Below are 22,367 nucleotides of genomic sequence, written 5' to 3' on the forward strand. Positions count from 1 at the left end.
GTGTTGCATGGAGCAGGGAGGGGAGATGTCATTGGGGGAAGATAAATAGGGCAGAAGACCCCGCAAAGACAAAGGGCCGAGCGTGGCCCCGCTTGGCCTTGGGACAGGGCGGCTCTGCAGAGGGAGCTGGGGAGGATCTCCAGGCTCCCAGCTCTAGCTGAGGACACGCACAGCTCAGTGCATGCACCGGGAGCTGCTCCCAGCCATATCCCAGGCCATCGCCAGGGCCACCCAGTGCTCATGGAGGTGGGAACCACTCCGGCACAGGGGTACTTGGACAGACTCTGTCCCTGCTAACGAGGACGATGATAATTTATAGCCAAGCCCCTGGCACAGTAGGGGCCCGGCTCTGTGCACATCCCTTCCCTTCCTGATGCTGTGGCAGGGCCGTGGCACACAGGGCATGCAGGAGGGAGAAGCCGAGGTTGCAGGGTGCCCTGTGCTTCCTTCCCTCCCTGCCAGGATCCGATGCCTCTTTACCAGCCATGACACTGGGGCCACCACTGGCCATCACCACCCTCTCTCCCCTAAGGCCTGCCAGGCACAAGACATGACTCCCCCCTCCCCAAATCAGCCCGGAAAGCACAGCTCAATGCCAAGGCAGAGGACGGTGTGATGTGACTACAGCTCCCCTCTTCACACACCCCCGAGAGGGATCCCAGGGAGGCAGGAGGGCAGAAACAGGGGAAAACCCAACAGGAGAGCCACCAGTTTGAGGGACAGGGGCCTTTCCTGCAAGGGAAAGTTTGGGGAGCCCTTCAAGGGCACAGCCAAGGAGGCTTCACCCCCCAGCATCTCTTTGCAGGGCAGTCACTGGGAGGAGGAGATCTGGGCAGGCTCTGCCCTGCATGGGGATGCTGCTCGAGTGAGCAGGGAAGTCCAGCCTTGTCCCTGCATGGGCAGGGAAGTGATGGCTTGTGTCCTATGGACATGGGAGAGGGAGACAGGACAATTTGCTGGGCTCTGGCCGCATGGGAGGTGCCCATCCAAACCCTCCCAGGGCTCCTGGCGTGACCCTCAGCCCTGGGACCCGGGTACCACATGTGCTCAGCCCCTCCATTGCCCCATGAGCCCCACTGCCCTCTGCCACCCCCCTCAAAGCCCTGCCGGGGTCCCACCGGCCATGGGGGGCTGGCCCCCTCCCCAGGGGGTGCATTACCATCCTCTGGTTCTCCAAAAATAAATCCTTGTTTTCCTGAAGGGCAGATACTCGCCTCCCACCCGGGGTAGCATTTTTCCATCAGCCGGCCCCGGATTTCTGCCTCCAACTACCGGCACGAGGAGCCGGCCTCGGCTGCCGGCAGAGCCACCAGATTATTGTTCTTGGCAAACAACGACTCCCTCCAAGTTGTTAAACCATTGAAAAGAGCTAATAAGGTTTTTGCTTAATTAAACAGCGCGAGGCCGCACAATGCCCATCGTCACTTTTTCCCTTCGCCTTGCACCACTGCAACATCCCAGAGGGGAATCACCCGGCCCCTGCTCGGGACGGGGCACACGCAGAGGAGGGCTGCGGAGGCAAGGGATAAATAATGATAATAATAATAAAAAAAATATCTTTACCTACCCCCTTGTCTTCCTTAAATCAGGTCATGTCTGGAAGACAAAAACACTGCTTGGAAGTCAGGGTTTGGAGAGATACAAAGGGGAGTCTTGTCTAAAAAGCCTGGCCGGGAGTCAAGGCGGCGAAGCGCTGGGCGTGCGGGGCTGTTTGCACAGCAGCCGCTCCGAAATCCTCCTTCCCTGCAGCCGCACAGAGTCTTCATCGGGTTTCTCCAGATTTCAGCTTGGGTCTATTTCTCGCTGCAAAGTTATTAAAAACACTTGAACCTGAAACGGTCTCATTGTGTCCACACGTTCGCTATTTATTATTATAAACAAGGGTGTCAGGGCCATTAAAAATAAATCGAAAGGGGTAAAAAATGAGCAAGAAATACAAGGAAACGGAATGATTGAAAACACCCATCCCAGCATCCAGGGCCGACAATTCCCGCTCGCAGGAATGATTTCTGTGCTACAGAGAGAGAAAATAACTTCTCATTTTTCTTTTCGACCAAACTGCATCCTTCCCCCAGCTGGGGATGCTGAGCAGCAGGGAATGGAAAGAGGAAAGGATCCAGCTCCCAGCCCCTGATCCGACCACTCCTGGATGCCAACTGGGACAGGCGCTGGCACAGGATCTCTCCCACCAAGGGATGGGAGTGTGGTGTCTCACGGGCACATTGCCCACAAACCGACCACCACTGAGCAAAAGCCAGCACATTTTGTGTGCCCACCTTGAAAGCCTTGCCAGCTCAGGAGAGCCAGCCAAGCAGTTTCTGCAGCAAAGCTCTGCAGCGGGGGTTTGGCCGAGTGAGAAATGGTGGGTGAAAGCACCTCAAGAAGCCCACTGTCACCCTGCAAAGGGTCACTGGGGCAGGACCCCCGTGTCCTCCTGGCAGAGCAGCCCCGGGAGCCAGTCCCAAGGCACTGGCTTTGCTTCTCCTCCCGGTGGGAGGCAGGGCCAGGATGCGCAGAGGGGTGGGCACAGGGTGCAGGGTTACAGAGGATGCGCAGGGATTGATGTTAAACAACCAGGGCTCAAAAATCTGTGCTTATGACCGAACTATGGGAGCTGTAGACACGAGCCATAGTCCTGCCGGGGCAGCAGCAGGCACACATGGGGGTTAAATGGTTGGGAACAGGTCACTTCATTACACCACTCTGTTCAGGGCATCTCAATTACTTGACATTCTTTAAAATCTTCGAAAAAACAGAGAAGCTGCATTCTGCTCTTGTTCACACCATGTTCATTCCTACAGCCAGGTTTCAGTCGGGTGCCTTGTGACGGTGGGACAGCCAGAGACCATCAGGCAATGAAACAGCACGAGCCAGGGCACATTATCTCAGCGCTGCTGCTTCTGCCAGCTGATCTGATAATCTCATTAAAAACATCGCTTGACAAGTTCTCCCTTCCATAAAGCCAGGGCAATGCACACACTGCAACAGCACATGCACCCTCTATTAATGAACTCCTGTAGCTGCTCTCCTGCCTCCAGACCAACACCAGAATCGCACTGCTCCATCCCAGAGAGTCTACGTCCAACACTGGCATCAGGAAAAGTCAAGCACCTGAGTGTGACCAAGAGAAAGGATGCAGCCACAGGGCACGGACGGCAGCAGGAACAGAGCTCCTGGTGTGGCAGCTCTCAGCCCCGTGGAACATCACTGCTGTAAAGCAACTTGAGGATGTTTGTAGAAGCAGCAGGTCGATTTGTCTGGATCATGTGTCCTCCAGGTGGTCTCCATGAAGAAAACAGGGATGGTCTTGTCAAGGAGTAACAAATCCACACTTTGACATTAGCTGCATATTTGTTAATAAGAAAGAGCATGTTGAGAACCCATTCCCACACTGCTGCTGCTCAGGATGCAGGCGAAACCCACGCTTTCACCAAGATAATGACAGCAATCTTCACTTTGCCAACACTGATCTCATTATTTTGCAGGTTTCACACAAAACATAACTCTCCAGTCCCTCTTGCTTCCTCTCCCTTCCGACCAGCACACACAGCACTCACAGCTGCGTGGCACCAAGCCGGTGGAGCCGTGCAGCACAGCAGTCCCACGAGCCATGCTCCCGAGGGGATGAAGGGGGCGAGGTGTGCACCAGCAGTGGGGGGGACCACAGCCAGGCCCCCCCAGTGAGCAGTGCCCAGACGGCCCCACCAGTGCTCCACAGCTCAGACCAGCTTCATGTCATGAACGCTGAAGAAACTCCCCCGTTTTACCCTTTGACGGGCCACCCCTGACTTCTGCTCACTGGAGACACCTCCATTTGAGGAGAACCGCTGCCCAAGGAGAGAAAGAGGAGCCCCCAGACAGACAGAAGGACATACAGACATACACTTCTTGAACAAGTGAGGCAGATGTGTAAAAGAACCTCCTCGGGCACAAATTCCCCCCTCTGTCCCCCCTGCTATGTCTCAACATGGTCCTCCTGCCTCCGACCCCAGGGTGCTGCCCAGCTGGGGGGCTGCAGTGTCTCAGGGTTAACACAGTCATGGGCAAGGCACGAACAACGTGGGCAAACAGCAATCTTTGGTCTTAGATTGTCGCTTACGAGCAGCGTGATGGTGAATCGTACAATAAAAACCACACACGGGGCTTATCAGAGTCACTCCAGCCCCAAACCTGAGAGGCTGTAGGTTATAATAGCACATTTCTGCCTTACAAAATACCGTTACATGTAAACAGAGATAAATGATCTAAACCACAGCACGTGAACTGATCAGACACCACCTTACTCTGAGAAGCTGGTTAGAAAGTCTTATTTCCCAAACTTTTTTATTATTGTTAGTGCAGGTAGTGATGCACCCCAGGTAGGAATGCCACAAGGCTATCAGTCAGATGGGCTCAACCTGCAGACCCCACACAGGCTGTGCAATCACCCCAAAACCTGGCAGGGGGAGGCAGGACCGTGCCTCCCGGAGCAGGCGATGGGAGCCCTGCTTCCCAAGGGGAACACAATTCCTTAATGCAGACCCCTTTTCCCCACGGCAGCAGCAGAGGGAGGATTTTGCCAAGCAAGAAGCAAAGGCTGCCCTGGCCTCCACAGTTTTGGATGTTTGGCTTTCAATAAACTAAATTATGGCCCCCAATTTCAGGAGCTTCTGTTCAGAGCCCAATACAGCAAACATCTCCCGCGGCGATATTTTTGGATTTTTCAACCACAGCTATAAATAAGCTCTGTGTTTTGGGGGGGCTCTGTTATTTCAGCGAGCGTTTGGCCTGGCTGACAGTTCCCAGTGAAGCTGCCAGGTGCTGGGTGAAGGTGCCTCACATGAACCCTTCCACCCTAAACACCCAGAATTAATTTTGTTAAATCCTCCCTTTTCACCCATGCCCTTAACACAGGCTTTCAAACCCTTCATAAAAAATAGCCCCTCCATAAGGTGAACTCCCCCACTGCATCTTGCCCCAAGCAGCTCCAGTAATGGGTAACTGGGAGAGGGGTTTATATGGGGAAGTGGAGCCCCCACAGCAGGGACCAGCAGGACACAGCAGTGGCTCACACCAAATGACCCCAGCAGACCCGTGGTGTCCTCTCAAGTTGTGATGAGAAACTCAGAGGGAAGGAGACCAGAATTTGCTGCCATGCTCGCTGCCAGTGCCGGCCCTGAGGAGCAAACCCATCCCCTGGGACACCCGTCCCAGCACACTCACACCTGTGGAACAGCATCTACCTCCACGAATAAACATCCCTCACCTCCAGCAGGACCTGGCTTTGGCATAAAACACTATTCAGTTTAGGGCTAGAGCTGGCCTGGTCTTGGAGAACCGGAGCATTAAAACCCAGTGAGAGTGATGGAGGGTGTTAGAAGGGTCTCGTTTCACACCAGTGGGAGACCAGAGAGGGTCATTTCCCATCGCTCGTGTTTGAACACCAAAGCTCATGGGCAACATTAAGAGTATTTCAGGAGAAGAACCATGCATTAAAAGCTCATTCTGTTTTTTTAATACATGTAATAATTAAAAACATGGCTCTACATGCTGGATTTAATAAAATCCCCCCCTTCTGGCAGGCCTGCACAAGCCAAAAACCAAGCTCAAAACAAGTGGACAGTCACCCTTCAGAAGAAGGGACGTTGAAAGCGTTTTTGTGGTACTTGCAGGGCGAGGGGAGGGGAAGGGACACAGGACCCGGGACTGTTTTGCTGGGAAGCATGACGACATCCAGGGAAGGAAGGGAACACTCTCAGCCTTCTGGCCTAAATTATCTGCTAACACAAATAATCAAATTCCAGGGACCACACTGCTCTGGCGCCACTAAAACAAGGGGGAGGCCCGGCCCCAGCGCTGCAGGAGCAGGTGGCAGCCCGCGTCTGACCCGCGCAGGATATTCACTGCGATACACTAAATGCTGATGCTCTCCGAGGAAGCCAGCACCGCTCGCAGCATCGTGGGAAGTTTTTAATGGCTCGCTCAAGGCAAGGCCTCTAAAATGTTTATATTAATACTTACATGTTGGATAGCCACTCGCTCGGTCTCAGCTGGAAACCAGGCCAAACAGCTGAGAAACATCTGGCCGCTAACCTTGGACAACATCTAATCTGGTAGCCCAGGGATTTAAGAGGTCTCTTCGGAGGGACAGAAGTTTGGCAGATACCTCAGCGAGGTCTCTGTTCTGCTGTGGTTGTTTCTCAAGTCCCACTCGCCGCTCCGGGGTGACACACGCAGCCAGTGTGCATCCCCATCCCCTCTACACAGCATCCGAGTCCCAACGATTACAAAAAGCTGGAATTAAATATTACTCCTAATTTCCAGGAACACTCCTGAAGGCGTGTGACTGTCCGTGCTCCCCCAGCCCCGAGGGCAGAGAAAGCTGTCTCCAGCTCACAACCCCACACCTTCCTCCATCACCCTGCCCCAGCACCGCCAGCCCTCCAGCCTCCCTCTGCTCCACCTTCCCTCTGCCCACACCGATTACCAACAAATAAGTACAAACCTGCCCCAAAAAGCCTCCACCATGAGGCAAACAAAAACCCTGTTCTCTGTAGATCTGGAGACCATTATCAGGCCAATTATGAACATGTGGTTTTGAAGCAGCTCTACAAAAAGAGCAAGTAGAAGGGAAACCGGACTCATCATTTTGGATGAAGATGGCTCAAATGTTTGCTTCCCTTTTCTTTCCAAAACTCCTACTTTTCTTCCAAGAGAAACTTCAGCTTTGGCTATCCCGAAACACTCTTTGGTGAGCAGAGAGCTAATGAAATAATACATCATAAAAGAATAAATGTTGAGCAACTGAGAGATGAAACACTCTTTGGTGAGCGGAGAGCTAATGAAATAATACATCATAAAGATGTAAAGAATGTAAAGATAAAAGAATAAATGTTGAGCAACTGAGAGAGGAAAGGGACTGTTAGACAGACCCATTTAACGCTTATTCTCCCCTTCTATCACCCATCAAGGCACCGTGGGGCTTTCTAGACATGTCAGGGCAAAGCCACCAACAACCTGGCTCGAGAGGCAGAAAATTAGGACAGCACCCACATTTCTGAAAACCCTTTGTAGGCTTTATTTAAAAGGAGATAAGGATGAAAAAGGCAACAAGATGCTTGACAGATAGAAAATGACGAGAATCTAGCTTATCTCCTTATCTCCCACGGCATCTTCTGCTCTCTGCTTTTCTGTTACAACAAAAGTGGATGACATCAGGGGGAAAATGTAAAGGCACAAGCACCAAGGACGTAGCACCAAGAAGGAAGGGTAGGAAGATGCTCAATAAAGGCTAAAAAAGCCTCTTTCCTTGCAGAGGCTGAGCGTGCTGGCTCTGGTCCAACAAAGCACTTAAGCATGCGCCTAACTTAAATTTGACTTCACTGGAGCTCTTCACAGCCTTACAAGTAAAACTCATTCTCCAGCAATCTGCTACAGCAAGACCAGAGAAAGCGAGAAGCTATTAAGGAACCCAAATCTTAGTCAACAGCGAGGTTCACTTTGGAAAGCACCCCAGCCAAAGACCAACGCAGTATGGCCATTTCCACTGACTTTGGAACACTCTATGCCGTCAGAAAATGCTTCTTAAATATAAAATAATATGTAAAAAAAAAACAAACAAAGGTATTAAGAATATCACTATCAAATTCTCTCCACCTTCTTGCAGCTCAAGGTGGGTAGAGCTTGAAGCAGACATATTTACAGGTACGTGCAGAACTGGAACCCCGTTGTTTCAGCTTAAGCCAGTGCCAGCTTGAAAAAAAAATATTGAATTCCCTGCGCTGTTTCTTGCTGGAGGAAACAGTGTCCTGTAGGTAAAGCACTGACCTCAAATGCCTCGCGGCCGGTTCCCACAAACAGCGAGGTGAGCCACAAACAGCTCCTGCAACCCTGGCAAGGCACTACAAAGGCTGGTGTTTGGCAAAGGAGTGAGAGCCCGTCCCCCCGTGTTTTTCTGCCAGGTTTGTCTCCCTTGTTAGAAGCAGCAGAACCCAATGCTGCTCCTCTTCACCCCGTCTGCCCGGCGGTGCCACAGGGCACCGGGGAACCACCGGCTGCTGCTCCTGCTCTGCTGCCCCGACGGCCCTCGGGTGAACACAGAATCACAGAATGATATGAGGTTGGAAGGGACCTCTGGAGATCATCTAGTCCAACCCCCCTGCCAGATCAGGTCCAGATATGCAGGTTACACAGGTGGGTTCTGAATGTCTCCAGAGATGGAGACTCCACCACCTCCCTGGGCAGCCCGCTCCAGTGCTCTGCCACCCCCAAAGTAAAGAAGTTCCTCCTCACGTTTAGGTGGAATTTCAGACAGCTCTGGCATCTCACACCGCCACCGACAACGCTTCTGGGCTTAAAAAGCATTAATCTACCGATAGGAGAAGAAATTTAAATTTTAAATTCACTGCCAGAAGTTGAACGGGTACAGAAAAGGCATATTTGAGCAGATACTCCCTGCATACACGCACAGAGCTTAATTACAACAGAGCAAGAAGCAAACGACAATTAGTTCTTTATTAACAATTAAAATCTCGCTGCGGTGCTGGTTTTTCTCCCTAGCAAGGTAATGCCTGTACAGTGAGAAAGTCACGATAAACAGGGTTTTAAAACTGAACCGGATTCGGGGTAGACAGGAGCAGGGGTTCCCACCAGAGCAATGACCGTTTCCACCGGCACCAGCCGCAATCCCGGAGCTAAGGGCGCTGCGCAGCTCGCGGGCGCCCTCTGCCGCCAGCGCCGGGAGCGGGGAGAGCAGCGCTCCCTGCACCCCCAAAACTCTCCCTGCACCCCCAAAACCCTGCCAGCTTGGGGTTCGCTGGAAGTTCCCCGTCCACCCGGTGCAGGAGGGCTCGCAGACCCTCCCCAGGAACAGTGAGGGGCAGCCCCACGGCCACCGCACACTCCCACCGGTCTCCCCCCCCACCCCAAGCGCTGCTCCAGCCACCCCCAGCAGCGCCCGCTCCAAGAACAGCATTTATTTGATGGCCAATACTTCTTTTATTTATTATCCCTTCGTATCTTTCTCTTAATAGACACTGGTGCAGGACATAAACGGAAGGTCGGTGGGGATCAACTAAACGCTTTGCCCTTCTGCTGCCAGAGGTAGGATAAATACAGGTGAGACCCGGGTTCGTTTCCCCACCTCGTTTTTGGCGCAGGTGTGAGGAACCAGGCTGGGGGATGACTGGTCTCTTCCAGCAGGGAGTGTGTCTGTCGTGTACACCCACACGGTGACACGGTACTGAACACAGTACTGACATGGCTACAACACGTGGGTTCAACAGCAGCCGACCCTCGGGGCATTGCTTTTCCCCTCTGCTCCTGCCGGGAGAGCAGCACACGGCAGCACCGACCTGTTGGCAAAGCACATCTCCCAACTGAGAACACTTCCAGCGAACCCCTTTTGGGTTTTTTATTATCTAGAGCACCCCCCCATGTCGTATGGCAAACGCCGTCAACACCCAGCTCTTTCCAGCAGAGCTCCTGGTGCAGCAGGGCCCGGGTCGGGGAGGAACGCTCTACCCTGTACAATTTGCAGAGCAAAACAGACACTTTCAAGGTTTTAAAACTCTTAACTTGAAGTACAGAGGGTGGGGGAGGCCCCAAACACACACCGACCGCGTCCTCCTGAAGAGGGCAAGGCCACTCTTACAACGGCACTGAAAAACAGAGATAATCAAGCAGCCCACTATAATTAAACAAGCGTTGTTCTGATTCCCATTTAACATCTTTAGGTACCAAGCTATTTTAAATAAACACACGCACACACAGAGGATGCTGACAAAGTATTAGTCGCGTTGTCTTCGCAGCCACCCTGCGAGCGACCAAAGAGCCAGCAGCGTTCCGGGCTGGGGGCAGCAGCAGCTTTCACAAAAGGTCATTTATTCCCTTTTTCACTCCCGTGTCTCACCACAACGCTGAAGCGAACGCACAAGCACCTTCTGGCAAACCTCTGGAGACACTTTACACTTGGGAAAAGGCCAAAATTTCACAGCCCCGGTTTGATCCGGATTTGAAGATGAAGGTCAGCTTTTTTACACCTTGTCTTTTTGAGGGAAAACAGGTAAAATTTCAGGTGGTGAAGCTCCCCTTGAACATGACCGAGAGCGTAACATGCAGCTGTAGGGGGATGTGATTTCCTCGGGATACAGCCCGTGCAGGTGACTGCCACGACAGAGCACCTTCAGACAGCACCTGTACCTGGACATTCATTTCAGCAGCTCCTTAGCATCACCTAACGTTACCAACTGCCCAGTCTGGGGCTTAAACTAAACCTAAAGCTTCTCCTTGGCACAGCAGCAGCAGCTGGATAAAAAGACAATTGCCTTTTGCCACCAGTTTCCAGACTGTTAGCTAAATGTGATCTGTAGGAAGATACTTCCAACAAATCAAGAATTCCATAAGGGATCAAAATTCTAAACATAAATACAATTAAAGCCTTCTAATATTAATGCACACTTTTTATTATATTAAAATCAGGCAATGGTCTGATACAATAAAAAGGCTGCTTATGGAATACTGTTATGTTAAACTTTAATTACAGAGGATGTTAAATCCTTACAACTAATATTTTCCTCCAAAGAGTTAATGGAAACATCAATTGTTCATTGACTTGATAGCTGCTGCTTTAAAATGTGTTTATTTTTACTTTTTTCTTTTTTTTTTTCCTCTTTTTTTTACACAAACACTGAATTTGTCATAAAACTTAGGACACACTAGGTTGGTTGTATGTAAGCTTGCATCCACATTTCAGCAGTTAGTGGTCCGAAACAGTAAACCAGAAAAGGCAGTGATTTGCCAGGATGCAAAGCCAATTAAGGTCCTCAATCTGCTGGATGCACCACTTCCCCAGAATCCTCACTGAAGAGATTTCTCTTCCGAGACTTACAGAACCCTAACAAAACCTACTATACTGATTTGATTTGTCTGTAGACGTCACATCTTTAGAAGGGCCAAACGTTAAGTGCAACATTTCATTCATTGACATTCTTGGGTCAATCCAAAGCACCAAAATACAACTACTAGAGCTGGAGTGTGTGTTGGGAATCTCTACGTGCAGCATTTCCCCGTTACAAGTTTGGCAGCAGAAGATTTCGGCAATCCTGGTAAATTACTGCTCTTTTCACCACGTCAAAAGCCTATCTAATAACATCAGCCGTGGCCAGCTTGGCGGTGTGGCAGCAGTGCTGAGGGACAGGGAAAGTCCAAGTTTGCGAGCAGAATAGATACTCTTGTTTCCCAGGCTGGTGAAGACTAAATTTGTCGCAAAACCAAAACGATAAGCAGGAGGGAAAAAGGTCAAGTTATTGCCCCAATGCTTACCCCTGGCTGGCCAGGGGTGAGAAGAGTCACAAAGAGGGGCAAAAAGAAAGCAGCACCCCCACTAAAAAAGAGGGGAAGAGGGAAGAGATTAAAAGAACCCCGAATCCCTCACCCAAAGCCCACGCCACTGGTGAGGGGGACCAGGAAGAGAAATACAATCTATGCCTTGGCCAAAGGGAAGAAGGAAAAGCTTGCCCCAGATTATCAGGGCGTTTAAAAAAAATAATAAAAAAACCCAAAAATGACCACAGTCACATTCAGCCTTTACTAGAGATAGCACAAAGGGAGGGATGACTGAGGTTAGCACACATCCCCATTAGTAGTCCATAAAGCCCAGTGTAGTACTGGAAGCAAAAACCTTTGTGTCTACTCTAATAAATAGCCCTGAGCTTCGAACTCTATTGCAAAAGACAGAAAAAGAAAAAAAAAAAAAAAACCAACAAAACCCAGGCCAGACACACAGCAGGGTGATTGTGGGATGTATGCTTTCACAGTTAAGTTAGATGTGCCACACTGGTCTTGACAGTAATAAATTTAAATAGACTTTTCCTGATACCAGAAGTTCAGCTATGTGGACAGTGGTTACACGACAGGATTATTTGTTATAGCACAACTTATATTTCAAATGAAAAAAAATTAGTATCATTTACAGTATCTCAAGAAAAACTTCCTTTGAATGGGAACTTCCTTTCCAGTATTTTGAGGTCTACAAGATGCATCTAGAAAATTTACTACTGTGGAAAATGAAGACAGCTTAAATTGAATAAGGGGGGCATGTTTGGTTTGTTTGTTTGTTTGTTTTTTAATTAATTGCTGTAACATTGTCCTTCAGGTGGCTGAGGAAGTTTCATATTTTCTTTAGACATCATTAGACGCCGAAGCTCTTGCAGAACAACTTTGATACTATAAGAATTCTGCCATTTTGCTAGGACTGATATGGCTCTGGGGTCCACCTAAAATAGACAAAAAAACCATTCCTGTCAGAATCAATACGTTTGATGCACGTAATTTCCCCCCACCACCCTCCAACTAAAGACCCAACAAGGAATCTGTGTAACTCCCCACCACCCTCCAACTAAAGACCCAACAAGGAATCTGGGTGGAAGAAATCAAAGAAAGCAAAAGCAAGCAAGTGGTTTCCTAAAAGCATAATAAATCCCCACATGATGCAACTACTTGTGAGTTGTGAAAGGACAGGAAAAGTAAATTCCAGGTTTCAATTTCAGAACATACTTGGCCTGTGTATTTCCCTTCTACCCACCTCGCCTTCTACTCAGAAAAACGGCACCAGCAAGCAATAAGTAGTTAAGCAAGTTACAAGTACAAATGAAGCATTAATTTGAAGCTACACATGAAAACCACGTTAAAATGAATAAAAACCAAACACTTACCACTCCGTTAGAACTATTTACTCCATTCATATTAATTTTTGTTACAAATCTTACAAATGGAGGTGCTTCTGGATACTTAGGCCCACATTCTATTTTAAGGCTGTATATTCTGTTTTCATAAATTGTCTGAGGGGAAAAGAAAGGGGGGAACAATTACATCAGGCAGTTCAATAAGCATTTGGTTAAAACAGTGGTTACTTTAGGGACACATGAGCTACTAAACAGGGCAGCCACTTACATACCACACTGGCTACTCTGTTTTGGGTTCATTTTGTAATAGCCAGAGTATCAAATGTTAACTCTTCAGGGTAATAAATTCTATTGGTCTTTTAAGCATCAAATTTTCATATAAGGAATGAAAGTGGCCCAGCGTATCAAATGTTAACTCTTCATGGTAATAAATTCTGTTGGTCTTTTAAGCATCAAATTTTCATATAAGGAATGAAAGTGGCATTGCTTCCCCTTCACCGACTGAAATGATTTTTTTAATCATCACATAGCTCAGATACCTACTTTTCAACCAATCTTTATAAAGCAGCTTTGTTTTATCAGTTTACTAATCAGACACGCTACCTTGAAATGGAAGCCACAGCTTTAGCTCAGGCAGCTATCTAAAGTCAGCCTGTCCTAGAACTGCACTTGAAAAATATTCTTTGGTCATAAACCAATGTGCCAGTTCTCAGAAAGGAGAAGGCTCCAAGATTCTCAACACATTGCAAAGTACATCCTGATCCCAAACAGCATTATCACTTTGTCTCCACAGCAGTAACACTGTTGTACTTAGCAGCTAATAGACAGAAATCCTAGATCTTGAGTTTTTAACTAACCACTCACTGGGTACAGAACAGAGACAAATGTAACAAGGCTACATTGATTCTTCAATAGTTGAAATTAATTAAAAGAAACAACAGTTAATGTTATTCTGCATCCTGAGAATAACTGGTTTTGATGTGCTGCTGTGGTGCAGCCTGGCACAGAGCTCTCCCTAAGCTGGGCAACGCCGGCAGAAGAATTCAATAGGGAGAGGATCACAGGGGGAAGTTCAGACACACAAGCTCTCCAGATTTAAAGCCTCTGATACAATTTCCTGCACTTTCAACATTGCAATAAACGTTACACTCACAGGGCAGTGACCACGAGCAAAAATGCAGGGAACATGTGAGTGCAGAAGCCCAGAAGCAGCCAGGAGCTCCTGCTCACCTGCAGCAGCAGAGCATCACGGCTCCACCAGAATCTTAAGAACAGTTGCCCAACATAGGAAAATTTCTCCATTTAGAACTCCATGCAATCCCTTTCAAGGGGCTGGCTGTTATGCTCCTGAACTTCTTAATACTTCCCTTAACATCAGTAAGTGTTTTGATGCAAATCATTACAAAAAATATAAGAACTGACTTCCTGATTCAGCTGCTTCTGCTCTGTGCAAATGAAGTGGCTCTAAGCCAGCCCCTGGCTGGCAGTGGTACCCCATGGTCACTCCTCCAGCGCTTGGCCAGACAGCCTTATCAGCCAGGGCAGTGACAAACTGCATGCTCTCACAAAGTTTTGGGGGAAAAAAAAGTCATCTGTCAGCTCTGCTCGGGCTGCCCAGCTCTCCTGACTGAGTCCCTGAGCACAGAGCAATTAACAGCTCACAGGTTCATGCAGGTTTTTAGGGTCTTTGCAAATAACCACACCACGTTAAGTCTAGTGAATGGAAAGCCTTGACCATGCACATGTCTATAGCCAGTATAACTTATGTGCAGATAAAGCTGAAGTTTTGACAGTGCCACTGTTTTTAAATAGCTTGTATAAACGAGCTGAATCACTGGCTGTGAAACCATCTGTACAAAGTCCGGGAAGAAGGACGTTTCCATGTATGGCAGCAGGGACACTGGGAGCAGCAGCATGTATCTAACTGCCCCATGGGTCATTTTGCCCTCCTGGATGCCCAACAAAAGGTTCTTACACCTGTTACAAGCATGACTGCTTTCTACCCAGATTTTAATCCCAGAAAATGGGATTTTATTTTTTTTTTCCAAAGCCACTATTCCCACATCCTATTAAGGAAAAACAAAACGGTATTACTATAACCAAGTATGAACAGTGCTAAAAGCAGGACAGCCACTTGGCAAACAAGAATGACTGAAAGCTCCCAGAATCTCTCTCAATACAGCCTGTTGCTTTCAAGCAATAAGCTCAACAGAACCCAAGACACTTTCAGAAAAAATCTATATTCATAAGTGTGTCAGAGAGACAAAAGAGACACGGCTGAATCATCTTCCATGATAGTCCTCTAAGCTTGATTAGTACAACATGAACTATGAATTTCTATCACTGCTGACAAGTCAGCATATGCCTGTTTGCACATTTCAGTTTCTATTTAATTTTCTAAATTAGATTTCAAGGTTGCTTAAATTTTCCATAAAGTGTATGCACACAGTAAGCTTTCTTCAGTCTTAATGCAGGCTCATTAACACTCTCCTATTGTTCTAAAATCAAATGCTGTTCTAGAAAATTGTTTGGGCATATCATAAACAAATGAAATGCTCACGAATGGGGAGATGTTAATGATGGCACACAAAAAGTAAACAACACTTTTGGATGAGATAGAAAATACTGCATGTGTAATGCCATCGTAACATAAATTCTTGCACAACCTCACGGTGTGTCAAAAAAGGAAACTGGTAGAATGGAAACAGAGGGCAGTGGCATGATTAAAGGCCTGTAAGGGTTTCCATATAATAGATGGAGAACACTGGAATTACAGACAAGTGATACTGAGGCCAGCTCTAGCAGATAACATCTACTAATGCAGGATGGGAATCAGTTACTTGCACTTCATGGTAAGGATAATAAGGAAACAGAACAGGGATAAAACAGTGAGACAACAGACAAGCTTTGTTTTTGGAATTCGTGCATACATACAATGCACAATCAAGTCCTCAAGTTCACTGCCAGAGAGCAGAAACCCACAGTTTAGTAAGGTCTGGGGATGAGGGGAAAAGAGAGAGGGGGAACAGACCAATACTACCACAAAGACTAGTAGCATTATAAGAAGCTACTTGGGGAGAGAACATTCAGAGAATAAACTGAATTCATTAAGAACTGAGTTTCCTGAGTTAGCTGAAACTCTCCAAGAGCAAGTCAGTACTGCTGCAATAAAAACAAACCCATAAACTCAACAAGAAATAGCAGAAAGACTAGCTGTACTGAACAAAACATTCATGTTTTACCTACACTAGCTCCATAGGTAATCTCACGAGCCAAAGGATTCTAAACCTTGCTGTATTCAAGAGCACAGATACTAGAATCCTGGATTCTCAAAAATTATATCTTAATAAATCTGTAAATATAAAGCAGACACGTAACAGAAGTAACCAGATAAAGGCACTAAAAGTTCCAAATCATAAGCAAAAAGACACATAGATACATGAAACCCATTATTATATGGAACTTGACCCTTCAACATAAATCACTGGCTAAAATGTTTTTTCACTCCCTTGTGTTTTGCTTTCTACTTCATTGTTTAGATTTAGAGAAGAAAAGGGGGTGACCAAAAAGAAATTAACAGTACTATTTTAATATTTTAGTGGATACTTACTCTTGGAGGCCCAATAATCATTCCTGTCCATCTTGTAAGTGTCATATCTTCATCATCTTCAAGGCCCCAGCTAACTGTTCCATCACCTACTCCTTTCTGACCTTCTTCAAGTTCTTCCAACAGGCGAAAATTACGAGGAACTTTTACTCCTGAAAAAAATCAGAAAAATATTTTGAGTTGAGAAATCTTGTAAAGAAATAAAGCTAGAGTAATTTTGTCAATAAATTTCACTTTTGGTCATTCTACATTTTGGTAAAAACATAAAAATACCACTATTTTTTGAATGACAATATTTCAACACCATGAAGAAGATATCCACATATTTAGCTAGAATTTTTCAAGTAAAACCAAGGTACCCATAATCACACACGCTAAAAGTCTGACAGGCCAGATATTAGGGAAGTCAGTAAAATGAAAGGAAACCTCTGTCCATTCAGAGATACACAGGGCATTATGGAGCTCTAATTAGCACTTCTATACAATCTATAGTATAAAAATTTAAAAGCTTCTACAAAATGACACCATGAAAGGCCTGACATCACTCAACTTACTCAGAGCTTTTAAAAATACCATTCAAAGCAAATAAAACCCTTTCATAACATTAGTAGGTTAATCTGAAGTTAATTTAAGTGGGCTTTGTCAGCAGCAATAGCATTCTTTGTACTTATGACCTCTAGCACCAAGGAACTGCAGCACTTCTTAATTGCTGGCACCTTTATCTTCAAAACACACAGCAAAACAGAGAAATTTTCTTATCCGCATTGCATTAATGAAAAAAAAATGGCACAGAGAGCTTTGGTGACACATCCAAGGTCACACACTATGTCCGTGGTGAAGGAGGATCTTGAACCCAGGCCACAGGGGACTCAATTACTCATTCTTCTTCAAGGAATCCCTACCTCAGCCACAGAACACAAATCCACTCTAGGCCACCGCTTCTCCTTCGGGGTACCTGTGTGAATCATGTCTTTCTCTAACCACAACAAAATTATTGCCAGGATATATTTAACAGAGTTATTTTCACCTGACATAAAAAAAGAAAAGGGTTGGATTTGGGGTTTGGAGGTTTTTCCCCCTAGTAGTATGTTAACTATTCTCTAGCATGTAATAACAGAAAATCATAACTAATCCCTTTCTTCACTGTCATTTATTTATTACAGCAGAAAGAGAATGGGAAATCAGCCTTTCAGTGTACAAAGTGAACCCAGCAAACTTCTCGGTCAGAAGCCAGTGCTTCCTCATGCCCAGGGCACCACAAGTGCAGGACATCAAGAATGGACTGAGTAAGGGCTTGGAAATGTGGAAAACACTGAGAACCTAAGGCTTTGTGAAACATAGCAGTGCTTAAAATCTATTAACTCAGGTAACTTTAAAATCCCTTTTAAATATATTGATCACCTCAAGAAACTAAACATCAGTGATGATTTTGCTGCAGAATTAATTGCCCAAATTTCACTCACTACAAAGCAAGCATAAAAGAAACCAAAGCAGCAAATGACTGAAGGAATTGGTTTCTTGGCCAATTTGATACACATCTAAGGTAATCACGTTGGAGAATACTCAGGATTCAGTAACACAGCTGTAGTGACAGTATGAAGAGAAACCCAGCATGAGAAAAGCGGCACCAGGAGAGGCCAGAGCTGCAGGGGCTGCACCAGACCGTGGGCACGGGGGGTCCAGCAGGACTCAGTCCCAGCTCCATGGCAAACCCACCTCTCTGCCTCCTGGCCAAACGTTGCTGTTACCATGGCTGCTGAGTAACACACGTCTCTGGCTGCGAAAGGAAATGAGTCAGTTGGGGCTGGCGAAGCCATCACCGTAAGATGAACGGAGTCCCAAACCCTCGGTGGTTAACAGGACCTCCCGGGGACCGCTGGCACTTCCCCTGCACAAAAAACTCCAGCATTTCCCCTCCTGGTAAGTCTTAAACGTGAGCAGTATGTACCTTGTGTAGCTCGGGCACATGAAGGTCCAAGTATGCACTTCATGCCTGAGTCGTGACAGATTAGCCTCATCATTTTTAATTATATTCCCAATGCTCTCCACGCTGTCGTTAGGGGAGGCAGAGGAGAGAACAGTCTAACTCCAACACAGGAGATAAGAGAGCCGGGGGACAAGAGGGAGGGAGGGATGGAGTACAAGTTGAAGGACAAGATGCCACCTCTACTTACACACACTACCTATTTCGCAATTTTTTCTGCAGCAGATGCAGGGGATTGCTGGCCACGGGCAATGACTCACGGCTGTGCGATGCCTGAAGCTGCCACCTGGCTTCAGCCCTGGGAAAGAAAGGGCCAGGGAAGAAGGACAAACAAAAGACAAACAAAAGGTCTTTCTGGCGGGTGAACTCCACCCTTGGGTCTGACACAGCAGCTCTTCGGCAACGCAGGTGACGCCGCAAAGGAAACTGTCTGTGGTTATTATTAGAAACCCAACCTGCGCCTCTCCCCGCTGGCAGCAGCAACCAGCCAAAGCCAACAGAAGATCTGCCTCCAACGTGTCGTGTGGCCAAAAAACACCCTCTCTTCTGGACCACAGCATCACTACACTTAACAGGCATCATCTCAGTCTCTGCACTTGGTAACACCACTTCATATTTATCAGTGGTGTGAAGGTTAAGTTACTGATATTTATTTACTTAGACCGAAACAGGTAACTTAGGAGGAATCAGCTCCATGGTGAGCAGACACAGGCCATACATGAAAGAAGGAAACCAAAAATATTGCCCATCTACTCTTCCTCTGAGCATCACACACCCTGTTCACCAAGCGAGGCAGGAATCCTGTGTGAAGAAGATTATGTGACCACGTAATTGAAAATTACATCATCACATATATATTTTACCAAGGCTGAAAGGCAGCTTTAATTGTGACATTTGCTAACCAGAGCTAGGCTTGGCCTTGCAACCTTACAGGAAGAGAGTATTTCTGAGCTGCCCCAAGATACAGCTGCTCTGATTCAGCATGAATCAGGGCCATAAAAGAGTCACACCGGATCTCAGAGTTCTCTGACAAGTCTGAGATCTACAGAGAGCCAGCTACTCATAGTGTGCACTGGCTGCTATCACATGGAAAAAGTTAACATAAAAGACTATTAATTCCACAGGATCTGCTCACTTACGAGCACTGCAGGAGCACTGGTGGCAAAAGGGAGGTGGGAAAAGCGAAATACATACATTTGAGTTTTTATGCACTTCACAGAAAATAAAACAATCATGGGAGATGGTTCAACACAACAAACCACCCTGTCCAACAGCACTGTTGCCTTCTAGAAATGTTTTATCCTCATGCTAAAGCTCAGAGGTGTAACACGGAAGACCAGCACCTCAGCCACTACACAATACAAGTTCAGAGTCACATCAAAGATGGTAATTCAGCTCCCTCCCTGACACGTTCTCAGGGCATTCCACAGGAAGAGACACACACACACACATATAAAAGCCATATCATCATAAATGCTTTAAATCATTTCTAAATAACCTGCCCTTAAGCAAGGGAGAATAAAAGACCAGATTCTCAGCCTGGAAAGACGCAGGAAGCCATTAAGCCAACTCCATGTCCCCTTCATCTGCAATGGCCTGGAGCACTCATGGTCAGCTACCACACACTGCTGGGACCCGAACCTCAGAAACCACACAAGCTTTATCACTTGTGGTCATACGCAAACATATCATCATCATGTTTGCTGTCCACCAAGATTCCTAGAAAGTGATCCGATCTGTTCTAGGCATACACGGTATTTGCCAAGTAACTTCCATGGCTACACCATGGCAGACGGGGAGTCAGGAGATGTCCCGTGCCAGCTGACACAGCCATGAGTCAACTGCACGTCGTCCTCACCCCCCCCAATAAATACTTTGCGTAATCTTTTTAGTGTAGACTTTCAAGGCAGTAACCAAACCTGTTTTTCTAAGTGTCCTTCATTTAACACAAGAAAACCTAAATAAAGTATGAGGCAATTAAAAAGTGATCAGGTTGTTGAAAGTACTTTCAGTTACACATTTTTATTTAGCTTTTGCTATGGTTCAGGAAGACTCTCAAACAGCAGCTTCGTTTGATACAAAAATATCTAGGTAATTGCTTCACTTGCAGCTTGCCTGACCACACAGAAATACTCCCAGAAATGGAAGTGAAAAAAACTTTTCAGAGCAGCAGAAGATATTTACTATTAATCACAACAGCAAACCTAAGAAAGGTAAATTATACTGCACCGACAAGGTAAGATCTCCAACAGCACAGGTTTGCAGCCCCTTTAAAAGTTCACCTTTTAGTAAATGTGAATCTGTGAAGCCTCAACCTTGGACAGGAGTTCACCAGTTACAACAAGTTCATGAAATAATTTTATGGCAAACTGGAGAACAAAATAAACTATGGACTGAGTTTTCCAGAACGTGAGGATGTGTACTTTACAGAGTTTAAAGTCGCGGTTAAGAAGCTGCCAGGTTTGGGGTGACATCCTCTTCAGCCTTCAAATGGAATCGGGACCTTCTGTTTTCCTTGTCAAAAACCCCCCCTGACCCCAGCACCAGGTGGACGGGCACTGCCGAGCCTTCGCCACCACCGCACAGCTCCTGGCCAAGCAGTGAGCTGCAAGAGTGATGGACAGCGAGCTGGAAGGGGACAGAAGGAGTTCCACCCTGTCTGATCAGGATCTCACTGAGAAAAGTTCTGCACTGGGAAAGAACAGAATTATTGCTGGAAGACAGTTAAATGCCATCTTGGGCTTTTGAAGACCTTAAGGCACTCCCAGATTGACTTTGTATCACAGCACCACTAAAGATACACAGAGACACAACTGAATGTGCCTTACGATAGTTTTAAGAGTGATCTTACCAGTCTGAGATTTTTCTCATCTTCGATTTACCTTCATGGGAAGTACATAGTATGTTTTTAACAAGTTAAAACCAAAACTTTCTGACAGACTATACTTTTTAATCTTTTAATTCTCCACTGTTACATAGTAGAAGCAATTCCAACTTCAGAAACCTTATCAAGCTGAAAACAGCCCAGTGAAACCAGTGAAACAAGGTGGACAATATGCCTTTGAGAGTAAATCCTCTTCTCGATTCCTTTTCATCGGTGTCAGTAGAACAAAATATACACCTCCCACAAAAACTTGAAGAATACATTTCTCTTTCCTTTCTAAAGTGAAATCAAAATACGGGCATTTCTTTTCAGGCTTAAAGCATAAAAATACTGCACAGGACACCTCAGCAAAGCAGACAGAAACTGCTTCGCTCGTCAGGGGCTCTAGAAAGAGGAACTGTCTTTTTGCTGAAGGTTTCTTGACATCTTCACTGATAACAGGCAACTTATCAAACTGGTCTTTCAGGCCAATTTTAACTGCCTTCTACACCAGTTCCTGATTTACAGACACTCAAGTGAACTGAAATACAATAGGTTTGAACACCTGTGTTGCTTAAATATGTTGAAGTCCCTTCTGTTGCTAGTTTTTGTGTATTTGATGTTCAGCCTTAATTACACCAAATAGATTTCTCTTTGCAGAGATTGCAACTATTGAAAATTTCATAGCTGACCCTTGCAGCATTGGAATTGTAAAACACAAATAAATCATTCTTTGTCACAACAGTATATAAAGTTTCTGAAGTGAAGGAATATTTAAAACTGAATAAAAGAATTTCAGCAACTGTCACAAAAGCTTTCAGGAGACAGGAACTTTAGATTTCTTGCATCATCTTTATAGTCATGATTTCCACTCTGAGAATGCAGGCAGGTACTGAGATATTTTCCAGATCCAGAATAACTTCCTGAGCGCTTGAAACGATCTGAAATGTTTTCTGTTGTGTGTAAGCTACAGCACTGGTTCTGTCTTGCAATACTTTCAGCACATTACTTGGAAAGAGATCACTTTAAAACATCTGTCTGGGGCAGACTGGCAGTGTCACTGAGGTCTGAAGCCAAATAAAGCTTTTCCAGCAGCTGAAGAGTTAAAATCAGATGCATTCTGTGGCTTGTACCCCAGCTGAAAAGCAAAGCATTACCAGCTCAGCTAGAAGTTACTCTAGAAAACAAGTCACCCTGAACTAGCATCCTGGACAGAATCTTTACACCGAATCTCAACCAGGGAAAAACCCA

At 46.4% G+C, this 22,367-nt stretch overlaps 1 protein-coding gene across 3 annotated transcripts; it reads right to left on the bottom strand.

The window, feature by feature from the left end:
* Positions 1-10,421: 10,421 nt before the first annotated feature.
* Positions 10,422-19,889, bottom strand: LOC106889066 (ubiquitin-conjugating enzyme E2 variant 1). Of its 3 annotated transcripts, none has more exons than XM_014943756.1 (4): positions 19,756-19,889; positions 16,273-16,421; positions 12,693-12,818; positions 10,422-12,254 (listed from the first exon to the last, which is right to left on the bottom strand). In XM_014943756.1, the coding sequence occupies exons 2-4, from the start codon at positions 16,315-16,317 to the stop codon at positions 12,108-12,110; spliced, it is 318 nt and encodes a 105-aa protein (XP_014799242.1). In that variant the 5' UTR covers positions 16,318-16,421; positions 19,756-19,889; the 3' UTR covers positions 10,422-12,107. The 3 variants fall into 3 exon arrangements, with proteins under 3 accessions (XP_014799242.1, XP_014799240.1, XP_014799241.1); XM_014943754.1 differs by having other exon boundaries at positions 10,628-12,254; positions 19,752-19,854; XM_014943755.1 differs by lacking the exon at positions 19,756-19,889 and adding an exon at positions 18,218-18,275 and having other exon boundaries at positions 10,628-12,254.
* Between the last annotated feature and the right edge of the window lie 2,478 nt (positions 19,890-22,367).

The sequence above is a fragment of the Calidris pugnax genome, unplaced genomic scaffold, assembly GCF_001431845.1.
Source record: "Calidris pugnax isolate Ruff unplaced genomic scaffold, ASM143184v1 scaffold118, whole genome shotgun sequence".
Classification (NCBI taxonomy): domain Eukaryota; kingdom Metazoa; phylum Chordata; class Aves; order Charadriiformes; family Scolopacidae; genus Calidris; species Calidris pugnax.